At 34.6% G+C, this 24,645-nt stretch overlaps 1 protein-coding gene across 25 annotated transcripts in view; it reads right to left on the reverse strand.

Annotated features, from left to right (window-relative positions):
* Positions 1-580: 580 nt before the first annotated feature.
* The window catches only part of NAP1L1 (nucleosome assembly protein 1 like 1), a 38,911-nt gene continuing 14,846 nt past the window's right edge, over positions 581-24,645 (reverse strand). For 3 of the 25 annotated variants that reach the window (XM_051845699.3, XM_070052641.1, XM_051845702.2), the window contains 14 exons: positions 24,147-24,183; positions 20,088-20,173; positions 18,639-18,741; positions 12,966-13,107; positions 12,649-12,729; positions 11,550-11,678; positions 10,565-10,636; positions 9,052-9,191; positions 8,425-8,570; positions 8,304-8,323; positions 6,751-6,873; positions 6,048-6,077; positions 5,495-5,545; positions 581-4,030 (listed from right to left, as the gene is read on the reverse strand). In XM_051845699.3, the coding sequence (XP_051701659.1) occupies positions 3,995-4,030; positions 5,495-5,545; positions 6,048-6,077; positions 6,751-6,873; positions 8,304-8,323; positions 8,425-8,570; positions 9,052-9,191; positions 10,565-10,636; positions 11,550-11,678; positions 12,649-12,729; positions 12,966-13,107; positions 18,639-18,741; positions 20,088-20,173; positions 24,147-24,163 (1,176 nt within the window). In that variant the 5' untranslated portion in view covers positions 24,164-24,183 and the 3' untranslated portion in view covers positions 581-3,994. Of the gene's footprint in view, positions 4,031-5,494; positions 5,819-5,860; positions 6,078-6,750; positions 6,874-8,303; positions 8,324-8,424; positions 8,571-9,051; positions 9,192-10,564; positions 10,637-11,549; positions 11,679-12,648; positions 12,730-12,965; positions 13,108-18,638; positions 18,742-20,087; positions 20,174-24,146; positions 24,184-24,645 lie in introns of those variants that run through there. The other 22 variants (XM_051845706.2, XM_070052646.2, XM_089307451.1 and 19 more) reach the window with 16 other exon arrangements.

Below are 24,645 nucleotides of genomic sequence, written 5' to 3' on the forward strand. Positions count from 1 at the left end.
TGTTTTACATGCTTCTATGGATTTGTATCCCCATCCATTATTTCAACTCCATTTACATGCTCTGGATTTTTGTTTTTAGCATTTTTACCTCATATTACCTTCTAACTGAAGTGCACACTTCATCAATTCCTATTCATCCTTGAAATTACCAACTCTAACCCAAGTTCTGAGTACACTTAATAGAAACTCTTACAACTCCATTAAGTTTATCAGAGCCACAATATCCTAACTTTTCTGTAATACCATTAACACAGGAGGAGAGATTTGACCTCCAGTACTTGCACTTCTGATTATTTCTTCCCAGTTGTTCCTACTTTTCAGTCTAATGCATGAGAAATTCCAAAGTAATGTTGTTAAGTAAATTTCTTTATCCTGAGCTTCAAAATTTTAAGAGATCCACAGATAAAGAGATAAACTGCCAATATGATAATTATATTGGATTACTGTTTCCTGCCAGCAATTTACTTCTAAATTATTATGCCCCCATTTCTCCTTTCATGTTTGTCAATAGTTTACTTTTAACTGAAAAACCTGAAAGTACAGCAGGATGTGATATAGAAGAAACACAAGATACAAAGTATACTGTATTTTTGAAAATATAATTGAATACATCAATTAAAATTTCTTATGGATAAACACTTATCATTAATTCCATACACCAACAAAGATGTTTCAATTTCTCTGAAGTCACATATGTGACTCTTAATCAGTCCAAGAACTTGGCTTTTTATCCAGGTTATACTGTAATAGCTGGATTTCTAAACCAGTATATAAATCACTAGTACACATCTATCAAGTTAATTTCAGTATATCACCATTATCATTTACATTTACTTTTTGAGTGCTATTAGTGCTATTAGCAAATTATCTAAACTATGAGTACTTATTTTCCAAAGTCCACAATTACCAAGTATATACACAGTACAGATGTTTTAAAATTGAATTAGCATATATTTCTCTTTTCTAAAGTTCCTAGCAATCTGTTTTGTACATTTAAAATAATATCTGGCTTGATTTAAAGTAAAAAATATAAAGGCTAAAATTTTTATAAGACTAACTAAAAATATTCAAACGTTAAATCAAGCCCTGAACTCAAAGCATTAAAAAGAATATTTGAATATTAGCTTATATTTTTGCATGGTACAATAAGGTTTTCACATGCACCTCAAAGTTTTGTCTTTATTCGTAATAAAGGGAACAGCCTACAACTCAGATAAACCCGTAAATTGATACTTTCTTACAAGCAGCAGTAATATAAACACTGTTATTCCAGTTATATTGGGGTCTTATACACCAACCACTATCGTTAACTGGCTCACAGAATAAACAAAAGCATTTCTACCAAAGCTAGTTCCCTTTTTGTGTTTGTGGTTATTAACATAAATTTTTAAAAGGAAATAGGTAGAATCCCATTTTTCTTAGTAGCATCCATAAGCCAATTCCACACAATTGAGATTTTTCAAGATCTACAGTATTAATTTTGTTTCAGCAAACAAGATAAAAAGAATTAAGAAATTACACAGACGTAACTTTCAGAAATCCCACTTAAAACCAATCAGTTCTTGAAACTGTTGCTCTCTACTCAGTGCCATACTTAAATGGCAATTTTTTTTTTACAAGTTTCACTTTTAACTATGAGATTTTACCGTATCTAGGGAAGAAAATGGTAGTCAGTGAAACAAACTGATAGAAAACAAACTGCTTAGAATGGAGGTTGCTCTTAAAACTAGATTTACAGTTACCCCAAGCAAAATAGCTCACCCTGGATATCCCTTCTTTCCACAAAAATGTAAATACTCATATACTTGTATTAAAAAAAAAACACCTCAAATATCACCCATACATTTTAAAAAATTAAAATTCAAATTTTATTAAGGATTTCAAATTACATTATTTCAAATTTCTAGAATGGAATAGAACCATTTAGAAACTGGAGAAATGGCATAAATCTAAACTGACATCCCTCAAAACTACATTTTTTAAAGAAAACAATTCCTCTGCAAACCTCATCCGCATTACACAAGCTGAAATATTATCTACCCCTTCACTTTGGCAATAGTTGATTTCTTAAAGCAATGAAAAAAAAACCCTGACTTACTACTTAAGTTCATTAAAAATGGGATTCTATCATTAGATTAAAAGATTTAAGGTTCAGAATAAGCTATGTTTAAATGAACTATGCTTACAAAAAAATTGCAAAATGTCAACTCAAAGCAACCAAAATCCAAGGGAAAAGAGCTATTGTAATTGGTTAAGGATTTCCAGTAGTGAAAAATTTCAAGAGGTATGAATAGTACTACAAACAAAATGTGTTCATATTCTAAAACCTTAATATTAAATTTTCAAACGATAAGCTCTTAATACTTCTAAAACTGAACTCAAATGTAATTTTATTAATAGGAACTCTAGACCCTCCTGTAATTAGAATCTAAGTTAATCTATCCTCGCTGTCAAAATAAAGATCACCCCCCCCAAAATTAACAGTAATTAGCCTGAGGTATTTTAAATGTGGCTCTACACTCCCACCCCCAATGGTCAACTTTAGTTCCATGATCTCTACAGTATTAACTATATTTGTCTGAAACACATGGGAAAAAAAACCTCGGACCCTTTTGAAATAGTCATCTACCCCATCTAGTTTCATTAAAATAGAAGCCACAGAAAGATCTGGAAGAGTGCTGTCTGCCCTGATCCACAAGAGCTACTTAACCTTTGTTTTCCAGTTTAATTATCAAAACTTGGTATGAATAAGATGCTGAATCATCACACTTGTGGTACAAACACTCAGATTTTTCAAGGTTTTAATCAGACTGAAACATTTCATGAGATTTAATATGCTTTAACACATAGGTGAGGTAGTTAGGTAAACAGTACTACCCATTTTAATACATACTAAACAAAAGCTTAAGAATTAGATAAATCATAGAAGCTTGGGGTCTACTCTCTAGTCCCAAACATGAGGAAATGGAATTTAACTTTTTAATTTTTCTTTTTAAAAAAGTATTACATCATTTAAGTTTTTTTTTAAACACTTGTTTTCTGGTAGTATACTTTTCTGAAGTTGGCACCCTTTTCTTCAATATGATTAACTGGGCACAACCCTTAATTCAAGCTAAGCCTTGCTTCTAACCTAAATTAGTACAAAATTAAGACATTATCTTAGAAAACTAAAATTGTATTTGACATTTTTATTTTAGGCTGCAAAAACAAAAACAAGCAAAACAAACAATAACAAAAAACTTGAAATAGGCTCGTCAAATGATGTAAATTCATCCTTTCCAGAGAAGCAGAAGGTAGACCCTACCACAAAGAAAAGATGCTTAGTTAATTTAATGGAGGTTACATTTAAAAGTACAGTTAGATATCAGGCTAACTTGAAAATCCTACATTTTGTTGACCTCCATATGGGCAACCAATAACCACTATGAATTAGAGGTTTTTGTTAAAAGTTATATGCCGCCTAAAAATAGAAAAGTTCATTAACGATCTAACAGCTATTGGTTGTGGTCATACTGGAAATTCTTAACCACAAATCTGGTCTCTTTTTTTCTTAAATATGAATTGTTTTAGTATAAATCATTGTATTTCTGTAACAAATTAATGAAAGGCACAGCTAATGCAAGCAGACAAATTCATTCAACTACCAACTGAAAAATACTTTGGTTCTTCAGGAAAAAAAATGAGCAAAACAAAAACAGCTGCAATTCAGAATTGTACTCCAAAAGCTACACTTTGAAAAACTTCCAGGAGAACCAAACTATGTAGCAATGAATGAACATGCATGAAAGAATTTGAGCATTCAACATATCTGGCAGGAAAACTATTGTTAAAATGCTAGGTAGAACAAATTGATCTTTAAAGTATGAATTCCTTTCCCTTAAAAAAAATTACTGAATCTACCAAGGAAATACAAAAACATAAGGCTGTAAGTAAATAATAGTTGTGTTTAGGCTATTACAGTGCAGGTTATCCTCAAGGCCACATACATCCTGCTTCACTGCTGCTTGCACTCTGCTGGGTTTTGATCCTTCTGTTAAAGGAAAACAACAAGTCAATCTATCTTCTTCTACCTGCTTCAGTGAATTTTTCAGTAGCACCTTAATTATCACAGTATTTCATTGTTTTGTCCAAATTTTTGCCAAACTAAATGAACAATAAGACACTGAAGGTAAACTGTTTACTCAATTAGCAAGCCCTGATATACTAAAATAAAGCTCAAATTTTACATTGTATATACACCTGAAAGATAAAACTGAGCAATTTCTTGGTCATATTATCAATTATTTTTAACTTTTCTATAACTCAGTTACTTAAAGATGCTAATTCCACTTCATATTTAGATATTAACTTACTACCTATTTAAAATTTTTAATTCAAATTACCTTAAGAGTTGAGGAAAAGGGAATTAAAAGATGCATTTATCTTGGACCAAAAAAATTGAAATTCATGCATAATTTTTTCATGCCATGCATTTTTCATGAACTTTTTGAAGACCCCCCCATCATAGGCATGGGTTTCAAAAATTTTTTGTACCAAAGTAAATTTCTTTTAACTCAGTTTTTCCATCAACTTCTCGAAGTACTCTTGTATTTCCTCATACTTGCTCAGCAGGTTAAAGTATCTTCTGGATATTTACAGCATTAAACAAATAAATTAACTAACAAAAATGAATCTTGATAACTTACTATGTATTGTGTGGGAGATAAAGGGTTTTTACCAACCCTTAGGAATTATACAGCCTGGGATTCTCAGGTGGTTGGGAAAATCTGCTAACACTGCTTTGCAGTTTCCAAGCACTCCTGCAGTCAGATATTTCAAAAACCCATCTTAATTTACAAGCTTTCTTTTAGAGGGAAAGCAATCCAAGAACAGCAGCATTGATGATTTTTAATGCTTACATACTGAAAAAAAAAAAAATGCCCAGTGTCATTATTATTAAAACAGACTGCTGGGGCTGGCACCATGGCATAGCAAGTAGGGCTGACCCCTGCAGAGCCAGCCATCTCATATGGGCACTGGTTCAAGGCCCGGCTGCTCCACTTTCCGATCAGGTTCATTGCTATGGCCTAGGAAAGCAGAAGATGGCCCAAGTCCTTGGACCCTGCGCCCGCATGGGAAGACCAGGAGGAGGCTCCTGGCTCTGGGCTGGCACAGCTCTGGCCATTTGTGGCCAATTAGGGAGTGAACCAGCGGATGGAAGACCTCTCTCTCTGCCTCTCCTTCTCTGTATAACTTTCAAGTAAATAAATAAATCTTTAAAAACAAAAAAAAACAGACTGCTAAGGTTTACACTTAGCCTGAATCAGAAAAATATAAAGTCAGAACCAAAACCAATGTTTTTTTTAGTAAAGGTGCACTGAAATCATGTGTAATGCCAGTGAGGATCAGAAAAAGAAAAAATTTGCTTTATTATAAGTTTTTAATAGAAAAAATAAATCAACTGTTACTTTAGCCTGCCTCAAATTTAAGATAAAGCAGTACTAATTTTGCTCACCTTTGGGTCATAGTCTGGATCATTTTCCTCATCTCCTTCTTCTTCCCCTTCCTATATTAAAGTTCAAAATGCATCCATGAAGTAGGTACAAATGGGAAATACTGACTCATAATGTAGGGAAAATTTAATACAAGTTACTCTATGAGTCAACAGATTTTCATGATTACAGAGTTGTTGACAGTACAATTTAATCTGAAAGCTTTTAATATGAAAAATTTCCCAACACAACTCGAGACATCCAGACAGCCTTTATTGAAAAGATTACTGCAGCCAACGTTGAAAAAGTTTACTGCAGCTTTTGACTTCTTCAAAGAGCTGATAACCCTGCAGCAGAACAAAATTATTTGAAATAAAAAAAAAAGTTGCTGAGTTTTGCAATTTATTTATTGAAACCTTATACATACATTGTTTGGCTGTAGAGTTCTAAAATCATATATTCCAAAATGTATCCCAAATCACAGAATAATGATTATAGCAAAGGAATACATAAGTCACTCAATTTGCTTCACATTGTGTTAAACAGAGAACTATTTGTTCATTTGGTAAACATTACCTCATCCGCTTCTTCACCTTCTTCATCATACTGAAAAGGAAAACAGTGAAGTGCCAACATTAGTAACATCTGATATGTATACACTTAAATGAAAAATACAAAACATTTTCTCCAAAATATGTTAGCTACAGCAAGCATTCGGCTCAGTTATTAACTAAATAACCAGGCAATTTAGTATAATCATATGAATGAATCATTATCACACAATTACTTGCCTGAATTTATCTGTGGAACATATTGCACAACAAAGACTCAATACCTATTAGCAATAAAGGTATCCAAGAAAGGGCAGCCTAATTCAAACTAAATCATTATTTAAAATTCTCTTAGATAAAATTTTATGCTGTCTAATAAATACTATCTTACCTACAGAAAAATTCCTAGTTCTGTTTTTTGTGATCATAGGCAAAAGCCTAATACCTCTATAATGCTAGCCAAATGTAAAACTTTTCACTTGATCAGAATGATGTTTCCATTGGTAGCAAAAGCAAAAATAAGATAAATGAATGTAAAGAGGCTAAGAAAACCTACTTAATATTAAGCAAGCTATCTACAGGATTATCTGTAACTAGACCAACTTTGAATTATTCCATGTCCTAAATCTAGATATAGTGTAAGTTCTAAATGTCTAAAACCTAACTTCTTATCAATTCTATCTTACCCGCAACCAAATTATTTCATTACAAAATACAAATTCACTCACATCATCGTCATCATCTTCAATAGCTTCTCCAGTAAAGTATAACACTGATCTTGGGATTATACGTTCACGTAAAAAGTGACCAATTTCAAAGTCTGCAGCAAGGATAGCTTCAGCATCATCATCCTATTTTTTGAAAAGGGAAACAAAAGCACAACATTTAAGAATAACTTCATGTGATAAATTTATACTTTTTAATAAAAAGAAAACAAGTTAGCAGGCTGTGTATATGTTAAGAAGATTGGGGAAATAAAACAATATATAATTTTACTACATACTAATTTTTGAAAAATGAGAACACTAATCTGAATACTAAGAAAAAAACAGGCTTTTATAAATAACTAAGTATATGAAACACAGAAAATCACAGTAAGAGACCACAGAAAATCACTTCTTCACACTTCCTAAAAAGAGTTAGCAAGCAGCTGTACAGTTTTAAGTCTACTTAAATGCAAATGAGACAGAGTCCTTGACAAAATCAATCAACTAAGTCGATCTGGAATTTTTATTTAATGGCTAAACAATGCACAGAAATGCTTCTGACATTCATCAGTACACATTCGAGGAATGTTTACTGAGTCATCAACATAATGCACACTAACAGAGAGGGAGGGAAGACGACTGAAGAAAGGGATTGCAAATACAGATTTCCTATCCATAACTGAGAAACTTTGTCAACCATCAATATTCACAATATAGGAAACAAGCAATCCAATAAAAACTCCAATCCATCTATGGACAGGCATTCAAATAGTTATCTTCCTCTATATACTTCTTTGAGGTTGTGGTTCAAGTTCTACAGTAGGCTTAATTCTTGGCTATATGCCACATATTTGAACACCTTAGTATATGGTCATGATATAAAACCATATTTTCATTGTGATAAGAAACAGGATAAAGCTCTAATAATATGGCCAAAGAAATGTAACAAATGATACCAAGGACCTAATTAATCTTTGTCTCATTAAGAATACAGTAATTAGGGGCTGGCGCTGTGTTGTAGTGGGTAAAGCTGCTGCCTGCAGAGCTGACATTCCATACGGTTGCCAGTTCAAATCCCGGCTGCTCCACTTCTGATCCAGCTCTCTGCTATGGACTGGGAAAGCAGTAAAAGATGGCCCAAGTCCTTGGGCCCCTGCACCTGCGTAGGAGACTAAGAAGAAACTCCTGGCATCAGATTGGCCCAGCTCTGGCCGTTGTGGCCATCTCAGGAGTGAATCAGTAGATGGAAGACCTCTCTCTCCCTGTCTCTCAGTAATTCTGCCTTCAAATAAATAAATCTTTAAAACACACACACACACACACACACACACACACAGTAATTTTGAAAAATTAAAACCCTCATAAAAGTATTTTCATGTTTCTAAAGAAATTTTCAGCTTTTCATTTCATTGTTTTTCCATGGAAACCTTTTTTGGATGGAACAATTTTTTAGATCTCTACAAGTTTCTTCCACGAGGTCTCAGAACCACAATGCTAGTAAGAATCACTAACTCTCCACCTTTGAGATAATTTCAAATACAGTAAACAAGTCAATAAAGAACAAGTCAGCTTACCAAATCTCCGCTCTCAGGAACTGTAAAATGAGGAAAACAAAAAACATCAAATTATTAAGAGTAAATAAAGCTTAGTATAACAATAAACAATCATCAATATTCAAGCTAAAACACTATTTACCTTCAGGAGGGGCAAAAAAATTAAAGAAAGAGTCATTGGAAACTGTTTTAGTCACAGTACGAACTGTCCCACGTCCCTTGTGTTTCTGCTTCTTCTTAATGGTTTTCAAAGTGACATTCTTTCCTTTTTTCCAATCTATCTGGCACCTTACAAAATAAAGAAAAAAAAATCACATTTAGCATTTTAAATTGCTAGATTTTAGAAGTAAATGTAGTATTTTGATTTCAAATTTTAGAAAAGAAAATTGGTACAAATGTTTTCTGTAGCAGCTAAAGGGGAAAATCTTATTTCTAAACAAAATTTCAGGATATATTAATAAAATTAAGAGTATATTCCTTTAAAACAACATGTTATAAATCATGGGCACAAGGAAAAATGAGGAAAATGAACACCTTCTTTTCAGACTATGTGTGTACGTACAAGACAAATTCAAAAAGGTAATGGAAAAATGGAATTAGAAGAATAACTATTTTGGTGCAAAAGGGGAACTAAAATTAACATACTTTTTTTCATAAAACGTATTCTCCTTGAAATTTGTAATATACTCAGCTCACACACTGGAAATACCAATTATTATAAGCCATAAGCCCCCAAACACTCTATTAACAGTAGTGAAACTAAACTCACCCCGTACAACCCATAATTTCTGGTCCGTCAAATGAAAAGGGATCGGAATCATCTGGTTCTGATCTCATCCTATATGTCTTTGTTAGCACTTCATTTGTGAAATATTCATTGGGTTCAAAGTGAAATTCTAAGACAAAACTCTTAAAGAAAAAAGCAGAAAAAATTTGAGTTAAAATTCTTATTATCACACATTTCAATCCATTAGTACATAAAGCTTTACCTGTGGTTTTTCTAAGGATATATAAAATTCTGAATGGTTTATGCTTTCAAATGCAATCTTTTTTAATTTATTTATTTGACAGATAGAGTGATACAGTGAGAGACAGAGAAAAAGGTCTTTCTTCCATTGGTTCATCTCCCAAATGGCCGCCACAGCCAGAGCTACGCCAATCCGAAGCCAGAAGCCAGGTACCTCTTCCTGGTCTCTGACGCGAGTGCAGGCGCCCAAGCACTTTGGCCATCCTCCATTGCTTTCCTGGGCCACAGCAGAGAGCTGGACTGGAAGAGGAGCAACCAGGACTAGAACCCGGCACCCACATGGGATGCCAGTGCTGCAGGTGGAGGATTAACCAAGTGAGCCATGGCACTGGCCCTCAAATGCAATCTTAATGATAGGAACATTAAGGCAAAATGAGGTACAGATAAAATGGAGTAAAACAAGTGCAGTTTCAATTTACAACTATCATTTGTTAACATATTTACACAACAGGCTAGGCACATCTCTCAATAAAGGATTTTTTTTTAAGTATTAGACTAGAGCCCAGCTTTAAAAATCCACATCCAATATACCTATTGTAACTATTCATGGTTTTGGAGAACAGTAGATAGCTGATCATGTTTCCTGATGCAGGAATAGGGGTCCTGTGATATCACTTGCTTTTTACTTTTATCTTTTAAATTTTTATATATTGGAGAGGCAGAGAGAAGTGGGAGAGCAAGAAAATGCTCACACCTACTGTTCACTCACCAAATGACCACAACAGCTGGGACTCGGCAAGGCAGAAGCCAGAAACCCAGAACTCAATTTGGGTTTCCCACATGACAGGAAGTCAATTACTTGAACCAGCACCTACTACTTCACAGGATGTGCACTGGCAGGAAGCTGGAATCAGAGGAGGTGGGACTTCAACCCATGTACTCCCCAAAAGGAGATGCAAGCATCTTAACTGCTGCACCACACCTACCCCTATTTTTGTTGTAATTCCCAGGCACGTACATTTTAACAGAATCAGTACTTATTCATGTTTCCATGAATAATCAAGAATTATCTAAATTTCAAAATCAGTTTTATGTTCAGAGGGAAGAAAAGGAATAAACACAGCATCACAACTAGTTCTACTTAAGTATTTATGTATCATAGTACAAGATATCATATCAAATCTCAACTCCTTCTCACCTTCATCCTAGCCCTTGAATGTCATTTATTTTTAAAAATTACCATGTATCTACTTATAAGCGTTTGTTACTATGAACATATATATATAAAACTATGAATATTTCAAAGTTCTTTTACCATAGGCTGGCCAGCATCAGAGAACTTCACTTTAATATCTTTCAAGTGCTTTAGAATAGGTTCATCATGTTCCTTGAAAAAAAAAAAAAAGAAAGAAAAAGAAAATAATAAAACTGAGTATTTAACATGGCTTAGAGTTAGGGGTCTGTTACTACACAAGCATTAGCTGACTGGGATATAATATATTTTAAAGTAAAATTTTATGTAACAATTACAAGCCTTAAAACTCCAGATTATGGCTTATATTAAAGCTAGTTTATACTGTGCTTCTACTTCCACTGGTAGAAAAAAAGCCACAAAATAGAGAATTACATCATTACAGGCCGAATAGACTGAAAAATACAAAATCAAGTCTTAAAAAAGACATATTTGCTTTAAAAATTATTTTCTGATTATAACTGCTGCTTTTTCCATATGCTCATTCCTCTCCTTCTGCTTGATCTTTTGCTAAACTAGAAATGCAATAAGTAATCATTGTGTTGAGAGCATTTCTTTTTCAAATCTTATGACAGGGCCAGTAAGTACACAATGCAGATGGTAGTGGCTCAGGAAACGCTTGGAAGAAAAGAAAAGTTTTCCAAAGCGACATCTGTGTTGATTTCTCAGAGAACATGGCAATTGTCAATGAGTTAAACATATTTATGGTATTATTCTAAAATGCAAATTTCCCCTGAAACAGTTATTTCAAATGAAAGTATCAACAGAACTCAAATTAACATTCTCATCCTTATCCTATCTCTATACAAAACATGTAAAGGTGGCACAAGGCTTGGAAAACACCAATCAGTAAACCATTAGCAACGGGACCCTTTCATTATCTAATTTTTGACAATGAATTGTAATTTCTTTGATCACAATAATCAAAGCTATAATTTTCCTTTTACATTTAACAGTGGTTTCAAAACAAATAACTATCCTATAAAGATCAACAGTGAAGATCATTGTGTTCTTCAACTTTTAAAGGTTTACTCAAGGTTAACATTACCTGCACCATATCACTGAGCAAGTCAACATTCTTAAAAACAGTCAACCAAAATTCAGGAATTCCTTTGGGGTCTTCTTTTTCTTCATCTTTTTTCTCATCTTCAATCTTGGCTTTTTCTTTCAACTCCTCCTTGACAAGTGACAGCATATATTATTGAATATCTGGATTAGACCTCTCAAATTGTTTTATTCCCTTAATAGGCATCAGCAGAAGCACACAGGAACAAAAAACCCACAATCATCAAATCTAAACTGTTACTGTCCATACCAAATCCTAATTCCATCAAAACTATTGCTACCACACCCTTCCAATAACAACCACTAGGTCCCAAAGCTGTAGAAAAAGCATTTTAGAGAAGAATGAAAAGTTTATGGGGGGGGGGGGGGGGGGGGACCCTGAATCACAGTACACAATTAAAAGCAACAACTTTGTTCAATGTCTTACCCACGGTGTTCCTAATCACATTATTGTACATTCTTTACATAAGAAGGTATAGAAGCAGGGTCAGGTAACACAGCACCAGATTTCTATCACAACTCTGAAATTCTCTCTTGCCAGTAAGTCACTTAAAAGATTATTTGTTCACTTGAAAAATTCTTTATCTCATGAAGTTCAAAGGAAAAACTTCCTGCAGTGGCGGCATCCCATATAGACGCCAGTTCAAGTCCCGGCTGCTCCACTTCTGATCCAGCTCCCTGCTATGGCCTGGGAAAGCAGCAGGAGTTGGTCCATGTCCTTGAGCTCCTGCATCCGAGTGGGAGAACCGGAAGCTCCTGGTTTCGGATCTATCCAGCTCTGCCCACCACAGCCATTTGAGGAGTGAACTAGTGCATGGAAGATCTCTCTCTCTCTCTCTCTGCCTCTCAAATAAAGAAATAGATCTTCAAAAAAAAAAAGACCAAAAAAAAAAAAAAATTTTGGCACATCTGGCACCAGGCTGAACAGTACTGACTCACCTGCGCTCTTATAAAAAGAAAACATCTGCTAGGTACAAACACCACTGATTGTGTCATATTGTACCTCATCACCAAATGCTAATAATGCTGAGAAGTCATAGGATTTTATCATCTAAAAACACACTGAAGTAGTTTGTACTCACTGAAATTTCATCTTCCTCATCTGGTTTCCATTCACATTCTTCTTCCGTAGGTTCATAAATTGCATTTATAATCTCAAATCGCTGAAATGATTTTAAAAAAAGCATAAAACACTTAGCATCCAAGCTAAATACTAGTGGTTTCTCATTAAGGAATCTTAGAAATTTCATCAATGCATACCACAACCTTAACTTCCAAGTACCTCTAGTAACTATTTCAATGAAGAGAAATAAAGACTAAACCACCTGCAAGTGTGTTTATATTTCCAGAGCTTGTCTTCTAGAATGTTAGATAAATTGTAGTAATAAAAAAACATTACCTTATCAAATAGAGGCTGATAGAGAACAGCATACTTCCTTTCAAGATCATGAACTTCCTCATAGAATTTGGCTTCTATCTGTGCACATTTAACTTGCAGGTTTTTGAGAGCATTCACTCGTCTTTTAACTACCCTAGGCAAGCTGAAAGGTTAGAAACCAGTTACATAGCATCAGAGTAAAACACAAGCCACACTTTCATCACATTGAAATTGAAATATAAAAGTAAGTGAATGAGAGGTTTTCTATTTGAAGCAAAATTAAAATTCAAGAAGACATAAATATAGACCCCATGATTATAAAACATTTCAAATGTGGAAATTTAACCCATCTGTAAAAAGCATTATCTATGAAATGTAATAAATCATATATATTGTAACAAAGAATGATTACTCGCACTTTTTTCTTTTTTAAGCTATATTTCATCTGCACTAGTTAGAGAAAATGAAGGGAACATACTTATACCAGAGAAAAGGATGATAAACTACATATTCTTTTACATTTTAGTCTCCATATTCAACGTAGAACTTAACATTACATTATCTAAGAATGCAATGTATAGTGAAGAGGGGATATGAATTTTTAAATTAACAGCTTTACTGAGATAAAGTTCTTTCACCACCAATGTGTGGTACTGATGTTTAAAAGGGTATATACACCTAGACTGTGAGACCCTTGCAGAATGATTAAATTTAGGAACTTCTTGGCCACCCAAAAAATGTTCACTAAACATTTACCTAATTTCAGGCAATCTGAGCAAAAGATCCAGAATCCAGGCTAAAATTTCTTGCCACAGACAGACTTTTGTAAACCAAATAATTTTTTCACTTAACCACTACTTCAGTTAAGAACTATTTCAGGCATTCACATTACAAACAATTTCTGAGTAGGACTGAAAACTGTCTTTAACTGGTAGAAGGTAAGCTGCTAACTGGGGAGCAGAGAGGAGTTGGTCCACATTGATTAGCATAGGTTAGAAGAAAGCATTTTTACAATTAATCTTTCTTTTTAAAGTTCTTGCTTTGGGATAATCACTGTCTGTCCCTGTCCCCTTCATACCTGGCAGAGGCCCAGTACCAAGGTTCCTAAGATAACATGAAAAGTTTATGAAAGCTAAACTTGCTTACTCCTCCACCTTGTCAGACCTAGGTGTAATGGATTAGAAAACCAAAGGAGGTTGGCTGCATTCTGACCCCCACTAATAGCCCTCCCCACCCGCCAAAAAAGAGAAAATTGCCCAGAATCAGAAACAAACTTTAAATAAAAGGGAAAAGGTGCCCCACATAGGCTCCATACTAAACCCTATTCCTTAAAGGCAAATGAGATTGTCAGACTACATTCTGACCTTCATTGCTCCCATAGAAGTCATTATCAGAGTAATTCAAAGTGCTCAATTCAAAGTGTTTCCAAGACTCAAAGGTCAAGATGCCTTGACACTTGAGGAGTACAATATCTACGACAGAACTAATTAGTTATCATCTAAAGCATCATTTGTCCAAGAAGTTAAGGAACAAATAGGATAGGCTCAAAGGAAGAAAAAAGATTGAAAAGCTCTTCCAGAAGGCAGCATAAAAGACAAAAAAACTCTTAGATACTGATGGTAAGCTGAGTCGTGAGTGGGGTGGTGGACCTTCAGATATGAGAATGCTACATTTTTCATAGTTAAAGCAATATGAAAATCCTTCTCTACCAAACATGCTTAGTGCGATCATTGAAAATCTAAAACCATTTAATGAGAACAGCAATTAACCTAAAAGGAAAAGGAATCAGACTAACACCAGGCTTCAAAAGAAACTGTGTACAAAAAGAAAATGAATTATAATGTTAAAAGATATTTTGAGAACTCTAAATTTACAACTTCATGACCAAACTGTTATTCAGATATGAAAGCAAGATAAAAACTGTATCACACATATCAGGCTTCAAGAGGTCTGCCACAGATTTACAAAAAAAAAAAGAAAAAGAAAAACACACAGGAGATTCCATATAAGGAATGGGTGGTCAAATATCTTGGTAAATTCCACTGTTGCCTTGAAGGAAAATATAATAAGTACTATTTTTAAACAATACAGATACTGAAAAATTTTAGCTTCAAAACAAGAAGACAATCTTACTCAATGAAAAGTGGAAAATAAAGAAAAAAGAAAGCACAACAAACGAAGATACAGGGAAAGATGGCAAGTGTTAAGTCCAAAATAATATAACCTCCAAGAAACAAAGTTGAACTTACTAATAAGAAGCAAACATCCTTACTGGAGGAAGAAAAAAGAAAGCAGGAGTAGGTATTTACAGAACTTACAGCAACAAAAAAGAAAATCATAAAATACAAAGGAGGACACTATCAGTAAAACAGAAGAAAACAAGATACATATATCACAAACACCATCAACCTAATAATATGGCTTCAAAATGTATCAATCTGCAACTGATAAAACTAGAGAAAGATAAATCAGGAGATTTTTAACCCATCTTTGTCAAAAACTTAGATCAGGCAGACAAGTTATAAGTCATGAGCTATTGATTCTAGCACATATCTTTATATTTAACATTTACTTTAAAGAAAGGTATTAAAGCCATAAAGATAGATTGAAAAAAAAATTACATGAATTAAGCATGTCATTAAAGAAACTGGAAAGAGGTATAGAAGAAACCTAAGAAATAATAACAGTACAGCCTGAAATTAGTAAAAGAAAGCAGCAATAAACAAAAACAGTATGGAAAAGGAAAATCTAAAGCAAAACTGTCCTGAGTAACACCAGCAAGGTCAAGACAATTGGCAAAACTAATTAAGATTCAAATATTGAATATGAAATGGAAAATAAAAATCAGATACTTAAAAATACCATAAATCACAATACTAATAGGTTTAAAACCTATACAAAATGCATACCTATTGAGAATCTAGAACTCCAAAATCAAGAGACCTTGACTGTATCAATTAAAACAAAGATAGTCAGCCTCAAACTCCAGAAGCCCAAGTAAATTTTTAGCAGAGTTCTACCTAACCATATAGGAAAACTTCATTTCTACCTTATACAAGTTGTTAGAGAAAAACAGACCAAAAAGGTAAAAGCAGTCCCATTCATTTCATTGAGCAGTTGAAATTAACTCCAAAGCTGATTAAGGTACTACCATAGCTTGAAAGTTTCTTTATCCCCATGCACATGTGCGCGCACACACACACACACACACACACACACGAATACACATTAGATTAACTAATTAACAATGTAACAACACATCATGATTAAGTTTATTCCAGGAATGCAAAGCCAGTGTATTTCCAAAATATGTATTTAACAGATTCAAAAGATCATCTGAATTGATACAGACAGTTGTACTTTTAAAAAATAGGCACTGAATTTGGATTAAAAAAAAAAAACAGGCACTGAATATAATGGAGATACTCATTCCCAATAAAAGTGGAAATAAGATAAAGATGCCCATTTTAATCCTAATGCTGTTATAAACAAAGAAAATAATTTGAAACATGGAAAATTAGAGCTAAAACTGCCATTATTTGCAGCTAAGATCTGCCAGGCAGAGGGAAAAAAGCACAAAACAAATTGGTAAGCAAATTTACCAAGTTACTGGTTACAAGGTCAATTTTATACAAATCAATAGCACTCTGTACATCAGGAATAGTCAATCGAGTAATACAATTAAAAAAAGAGACCATATTCACAAAAGCAACACAACTAAAACATATGGATATGAACCAGACTGTAAAGAAAACTGGAACTATTTAAGACACATGTGATCTAAATAAATACAAGTATACAGACGAAACAATATTTTAAAATGTAATTCTCTAATGAATCTATAAACTCAAGGTAATTTTTACCAAATTTTTGAAGTTTTTTGTTTGTTTTGAGAGCCCTGACAAATTTAACTGTCAACTCTATCCAGAACAAAGATCGGGTTAGATCAGCTTTAAGATTATGTTGGATAGTGGAGAGACATGGAAGGAAGCAGCCTGCCTTGCCAAATGTTAAAAAGACACACACTATGGAGTCAAATGGATTGTGATGATGATAAAAGAACCAAAGACAATGGAACAGAAGAGCGCTGCTCAAAGACAAACACAAGTATTTATAAGAACTGGATTTGTAATAAAAGGCAGTACACAAATGCATGAGGGAAGGACAGATTTAGTTAATTCACTGAAAATGAAGGACGCAGGGAAAGGGAATGGATGCTTACTTAACACCAAATACAAGGATAGCCTCTAGAGACTAAAGGCCTAAATATGAAAGGTAAAACTAAACTAGTCAATACCGAATGCAGAAGGAACTAGAAAGGAGTTCTTAACTTCAAAAGCACAAACCATAGGGCAAAACATTTTACAAAAATTAAAAATTTCTCTTTAACTGAGGAAACAAATTGGTAGAACTGACACAATGCATTACTTACAAAATCTAAATCTGACAAGGAAACATACAGAATACAAAAAAGATTTCTGCAAAAAACAAAAACAAAAACAAAAACAAAAGACAGTAACTCTAATAGCAAAACAAAGGATGCATGAGTAACCTAAAAGGCTCACCAGCTTTATGAAGTCATTAGAAATAAGAAAAATACAAATGAAACAAAATCAGCCCCCACTTCTTTCTTCTTGTGGCTTAAAAATAAATGCGTAGGAGCTAGCATTGTGGCACAGCAAGTTAAGCCGCTACTTCCAACCCCAGCACTAATGAAGTGCCAGTTCAAGTCCCAGCTGCTCCACTTCCATTACAGCTCCCTTCCATTGTGTCTGGAAAGGCAGCAAATGATGGCACAATTTCTTGGGCCCCTGCCAACCACATAGGAGACACAGATGGAGTTCCTGGCTCCTGGCTTCAGCCTGGCCTGGACCTGGCTGTTGCAGGCATTTGGGAAGTGAACCAGCAGATATCTTTCCCTCTCTTCCTCCTTCCCTTTCTCTCTGTCATTTAGTTTCAAATACGTAAAAATCTTAAAAGTAAAAAAAAGTACCTAAAAAACTACAAAGTTGGATGATGCCAATTTTTTGCAGACATAAAGATAAAGCACCCTTCATGTACTAGATATAGAACTTTTGGAAATCATGCCAGAAGTCCTCAAGCCTTGCATATGCCATTTAACTAAATAATCCCATAGCTGAATACGTATCTCAAAGAAATTCTTACATAGTTCCTTAAGAGGACATGCGCTAGGATGTCCATCACAATAAAATTTTCATTGATGGGGACAGGAATCTTTTAAAGAAAAAGAAGATAACGAATAGTGGACACACACTACAGAGAAGTTGGCAACATTCAGAAACTACTAACTGGAGACACACAAAGATAGCAGCCTGAACAGCCTTAAAATCATGGAAGATACACAGGCTATTGTTAACAATTTAGGTCACAAAAGAGTAAGAAATCTACATTTCTAATTTTGTGCTCTTCTAATAAACCTAAATATATCTCAGAAATGGTTAAGATCAGTTTGTTTCCTGTGGACTTAAAATAAATTTTAAATCCAACTCTAAACAGGTAGTACTGAGCAAAAATTCCAAACTTCCAAGAATCCTCATCATCCTGGGTACTAACAGACATTAAGGTTTCCACTATTACATACATAAATCCTAGGTGGCCTTAAAAATAGATACAACTGGCAATGTTGATCACAGAAAGATAAATAAGGAAAGGGCTACAGAAAAGAACTTGTACCTTTCAATGTATCCTGTTGGTGTTTCTACCAAACCATCAAGTCTTTCTTGAAGGGCTGCAAGAATCTGAGGATTTTGCATCATCTGAACAGTCAGTTGACGCGCTTTAAAAAAAAAGGGGTATTGAAAGAAGGATTTTATGAAAATATATTATGCTTTATAAAATAGGTCAATCCAATCATGAAAATTTTCCTGACTCACCCAAAAACTGGTGAGTAGAGATGAGCAGAACAAGCTTAAGAAAATACACTCTTAGAAAACCCAATGTTTAGGAAATGTTGAGATTCTAATGATCTCTAATGCATGACATTTCTCAAGGCCATTGCCACAACTATTAACAGTATGTTTTCTCTTCCTAGTGCCTTGTGTCTCACCCACCTTGCATTTTGGGAAGCTCAAAGCTTCATCCAGATGCCTATCTATGACTCTTGACATTCCTTAGATGGTAAGCAACACATACCAGAAAATTGCAAAGACAGTGACAATTTTAAGCCTGGGAGCAAGACGGAATGAGTGATCTGAATGAATGTTTATGTTTGATGATTGTGTAGTGTACCTGTGTATATATGAATAAAGCTAATGGTTGAGATAAAGGTTATGACTGAAGCCAAACAAAACTTGCTTGCTAATGGCTTCTAAAAATCATATTCAATCCAAATAAGAGCCAGATTTATGCAAAACAAATGCTATCTTCTCTTCATCAATTTAGATAATACACAAAACTGCTATTACTCTTCCCAATTTGGTTCTTGGAGGTCAACTTACTTCTGATACTAATTCAATTAATGGATGATATTCAACTGTGACAGTCAACATGCATTTAGAAACATCAATATTGGACACTGAAGATACAGTCCTGTATCTGGTAAGAAAATGCTACAAGATGAAAGCTTTAAGTTCAGAGTCTTTTCACAATTAACCTCCATGTAGCTCCAAAATGAAAAGTCTCAGGTCACCTGGAACTTAACATTCTTGGCCCAGATCTACAGGGCATAACAAAAACAATATAATTCTTGGCCACTACTCTTTAAAAAATTATCTAAGATAAATTCTGAATGATTTTTGCCTATACTTAATACATTTTTTGATTAGAAGAATCTATTTTTAGATGCTATATATTTTCTATATATTAAACATGGAAAATGCTGTTTAGAAGCACCACTAAAAATCACAGCCATGACTACCTATTAAAATTTCTAAATTTAGATGAAACTAACGGCAGTTATACCATGTCATTCCAGCAGAAGAAGTTGTAAACAGTGATGTCTGATGAGTCACTATATCCACAAACGTCCTTCCTTACACTATACCCTCCCCCAATACACAAACTCTTACTGAACTGGAGGACATGTGGACAACAAAGGCCCCCCCAGAAGGGGAATGGTACTTATTACTATCCTCTAGAAGACATGTGCCAACCACTGGCACCTGAAGTAATTTAAAATAATACCTTTGATTTTTGTTTCTTCACCAGTTTCTTCTTCTTCTACTTCTTCAACATCATCCAAATCTTGATCAAGTTCAGACTGTTCTTTGCTACAATATCATAGTATCACACCATGGTTCAAATGTACCCATTATAGAAAAAATTATAGAAAACTTAAATTCATTTTCTAAATCAATAAGCTTATTTCAAAGATAGACAGGAAATTCAAAAGGTCTAACTTCATATGTAAACAAGTACAAAATTGAAGTAGTTACACTTTCACTTAAAAGAATCTGATGAAATATAAAGTTTACACTCCAAGCTTTAAAAATGTGGTTTGGTAGGCTTTTGGAGAATGTGATGACCAGAAGTATGTGCTCTCCACCTAATACCCATTGATTCCACTCTTCCTTCTTAGTAAAACCATCCTCATTTTACACAGAATGGCAACACATCAAGCTGAAGTCTTTACTTCCTAGCCTGCCTTTTGTGGCTATGAATAAATTTTGGCAGTAAAACGTTTAAAAAGCAGTAGTACAGAATGTTAAGGAGGCATCCTGTAAGAATGTTAAAGAGTGGGGAAGCCTTTAGGGTCTTGCCCCCTTGCTTCTTCTCATCTAGAATATGAATCTTCAGGGCATTCAAGAAAACAGAAGTCACCAGTTAAGGATCATAGAGTGGATCCTAAATCCCTCATGGCTTTGAAACAACTTGTACTCATTTTCTAGACTTTCTTCTTTTTACTTCACAGTGGAGATGGGGAAGAATAGTTAAGAAGACCTCTGGGCCAACCTCTTACTTAGAGCAAAGCCAGGAAGATGTTGTAAAAGTACTAGGATGGCATCTTTTCTATTTCATCTTAATAAGTCAAAATTTATTTTTTGAACATGAGATTACATCTAACATTATAAGGGGGGGGGGCACTAAGGATACTTATTTATAAAGGGTCTTCATACAATTCCTTGTGATTTTATATTTCAACATTTGTGCTAGAGATTTAACTGCATTTTTGTCTAAATTATTTTTCATAAAGTGACAAGTTAACGAATTTCTGTATGGGCAAAAGGAATCTTTGATTTGGTACAAATTAAAGTGTGTACACTCAGTGATAAGGCCACTGACTAAAAATAAGATGGAGCAGCTCTTCTTCCAGTTTCTTCAATCATCTATCAAATGGAGACATCACAAGACTTTAAAACAGGTGTCCACAAACAATGTCAATGTGACCAATTCTGGTCCATTTCATTTTTTTGTATACAAAAATTTATTGGAACGCAGTTTATCTATCTATGGCAGCTTTTACATTACACCAGCAGAGTTGAATGGGGTTATAAGAGATCCTATAGACTAAAGAGCCAAAGATATTTACTATCAAGCCCTTAAGAGAAAGTTTGCTGACTCTTAAATCCATCCTCCAAAGGCTAACAGGCATCTAAAATTAAATACGGAAGGAGGAAATCAACCTGTTATAAACAATTTATTCTTTTTTAAAAAGTTTAAAACAAAATGAGGGTTCCAAAATTACGCTTGCAGACTGTACACGTCATCTAATTATAACCTTTCCAAAAATCTCAACTAAAACTATGATAGGTTAAAAAAAAAAAAAACACCACAAAACACTAAAGATACAAGGAGGTAAGAACAAAAACTTCAAATTGAGTCAACAGGGCAAGCTAAAATCATCTTCAGTGACAGAACTGAAATCTAACTTGGCAGTGCAAAAGCTGGGGACCATTACAAACACAGTTTTCAAAATGGCAAGAATCCACAGCACCAGTTCCACTTACCCAGACATGGTTAGGTAAAAATTCTCAACTAATTAAGAAAATTTATACAGAAAAAAATGCTGCATGTAGGGATCCCTCCCCTAGGCACCTTTACCCACAACACTGAAGCTTGATCTTTACCCAGACATTGTTCACTTGGAAATCTGACCAGCTCAGGAGAAAAAAAAAAAAAAAAAGAAAGAAACCACTGACATCAGGGGTTCCCATGACAAATGCCCACTATGCTGACCCAACACTAAAATCCCAAATTGACCAGCCCCCTTCTAACCAACTTGGGGGGAGAGGGGACCTCAACTGCTCCAACACCCAACCCAACCAACCTTAATTAGCAGGCAACCAAGTATCACTTCATATTTGAGGAAAAATCTCAGAAATCAAACTAACACAAAGGGGAGAAAGAAAATTTAAGAGCAAATAGAATATAGAGAGGGAAGGAACATCCACAGAATAAACAAATCAATGAAACAAGAACAAAACAGAACAAAGTGAACACTTGAAATCTAAAGATTTAAAAACAGTAACAGAAGAGTAAAAAAGTTTCTTCAGATCTGCCCAGAAATGAACAGCAAAGAGACAAAGATGGAAAATAGGACAAAAGATAATGAGAAGATCAATTCAATATATGACATCTAGTAAAAGCTTCAGAAAGAGAAAACAGAAATAAGGCAATGAACAAAATAAGTCACAGATTTTCCCTAGATGAGGCAAATGTGCAGCAGATTAAGCTTGTCACTTGGGACATCCATATCCCATATGGGGGACGGGGAGAGGAGTTTTAGTCCTGCCTCCTCTGCTTCCAATTTAGATTCCTGCTGAAGCATCCTGGGAGGCAGTGGATGATGGTTCAAGTGCTTGTTCACATAGGAGACCACAAAGGAGTTTCCAGCTCCTGGCTCCGGCCTGGCCTAGCAGTGGCTGTGGTGGTTATTTAGGGAGTCAATCAGTGAATGGAAGATTCTCTTTTATCCCTCTCCCCGCCAACAAGTAGATGAAAAAATTTTCACACCCTCAAAGCCAGAGTAGCTTTCAGAAAGACATATACATATAAATCATCAAATAAAAACGATCAAGAATTATGACTCTGAACTTCAACATAGCACCAATAGAGCAACGTCTTCAAAATTCTAAAGAAAAATGATTCCCTTTAGAATTCTACACCCAAACTAAGGGTAGAATACTCACTTTCAGTCATACAACATTTCAAAATAATTCACTTCCTTTGTACTCTTGAAAAGAGAAAACACCACGGATATAGCCAACAGCACACCAAAGAGAAGAAACCTCAGGAAGACAGTAAAATAGATCACAATGAATCTTGTAACTAAAGTTAAGTTATCCAGATTAGAGCAACACAACTCAGAAGGTAATGACCTGGAATGAAAAGACTAGCCTAAATTTTTAAACATTTATCTATGTGCTGACCTGTGCTAACGTTTTCTGACCTCCCACCTCCATTCCCTGATGCCTACAAGAGTCAGGAATAATCTTATCCGCTCCCCCGATCCCCAAGTGTTCTGTTTTCATCTACTCTTGAGTCTCTGAGTTGGCAGGCATAAAGTATTATGCAGCTCAAACTCATCTCCTTGATATTTCTACAAGACATCCATCCACATAGAACACTATCACACGCCAACTTGATTAAATCCTTCAAGACCCTGCCCAATGAATTCCCCAAAATAGATCCCTGTGAAGCCTCAAGAAAGTTGATGTCTGACCCAGATAGTCTCTTTTGCTTTTACTGTCCTATCTTGGAGCCTTCAACTAGCAGTGTTACGTATTTTATACAGCTAAGTTTATGATTGCTATTAAGATCTTCAAAATTAAACATTGGTTAAGAAATTATAGGTAGTAAAACTCTAAAATGAAATAGACAAAAGCCAGGATAGTTCTCACATCTCTGAAGAAAGGTGAACAATGTAATTGAGAAAAAGCACACAGGGACTCCAATAACACCATATTTTAACTTGCACATGTGTCATATTGATTAAATGTTACACAATCATTTATACACATCTTGTATGTGGATATATTATAATGTAAGTAATGAGCTCTTTGGGATACAGATGGTAAAAATGAATTTTGCACATTAATGATCCATTATGCTCAGCACTTTCCTAAGAATAAACACTGACAAATGCTTAATTTACTATGTGACAGTGATTATATTGTAGTTTCTTGACTACATTGTATCTTTCATAAATAGAACCTGACATTAGTCATTATCATATATTTTAACAATACATTAAATTTGTCACAGTACAAATGTCTGAAGAAGAGCCAACTATCTGCCACTTACTTGTCAATGTCTGCCATGTTGTAAGAACTCCAAATATCTATGGAGAGAAACATCAGTGTTAAAAAAAAATACATACAATTTACTTGAAACCAATAAAAACATTTGAAGCCAAAGGTCAAGCCCCTTAAATCAATACAATATTGAAAACTATTACAGGAATAAGTACATATTTCCTTTAAAATAGCATCAGTGTTAAAAAATAAAAATCAGGGAACATACAAAGAGCATATTTTCTTAATAGTCGCCAAAAATAAGTTTTCAGACAATAGTTTTTATTTAAAGATTTATTTATTTATTTGAAAGTTAGAGTTACACAGAGAGAGGAGAGGCAGAGACAGAGAAAGAAGTCTTCCATCCGCTGGCTCACTCCCCAACTGGCCGCAACGGCCGGAGCTGCGCCAATCCGAAGCCAGGAGTCAGGAAATTCTTCCGGGTCTCCCACGTGGGTACAGGGGTCCACGGACCTGGACCATCTTGTACTGCTTTCCCAAGCCAAGCA

The sequence above is a fragment of the Oryctolagus cuniculus genome, chromosome 11 (genome assembly GCF_051225735.1).
Source record: "Oryctolagus cuniculus isolate XC-2025 breed Fujian yellow rabbit chromosome 11, ASM5122573v1, whole genome shotgun sequence".
Lineage (NCBI taxonomy): Eukaryota > Metazoa > Chordata > Mammalia > Lagomorpha > Leporidae > Oryctolagus > Oryctolagus cuniculus.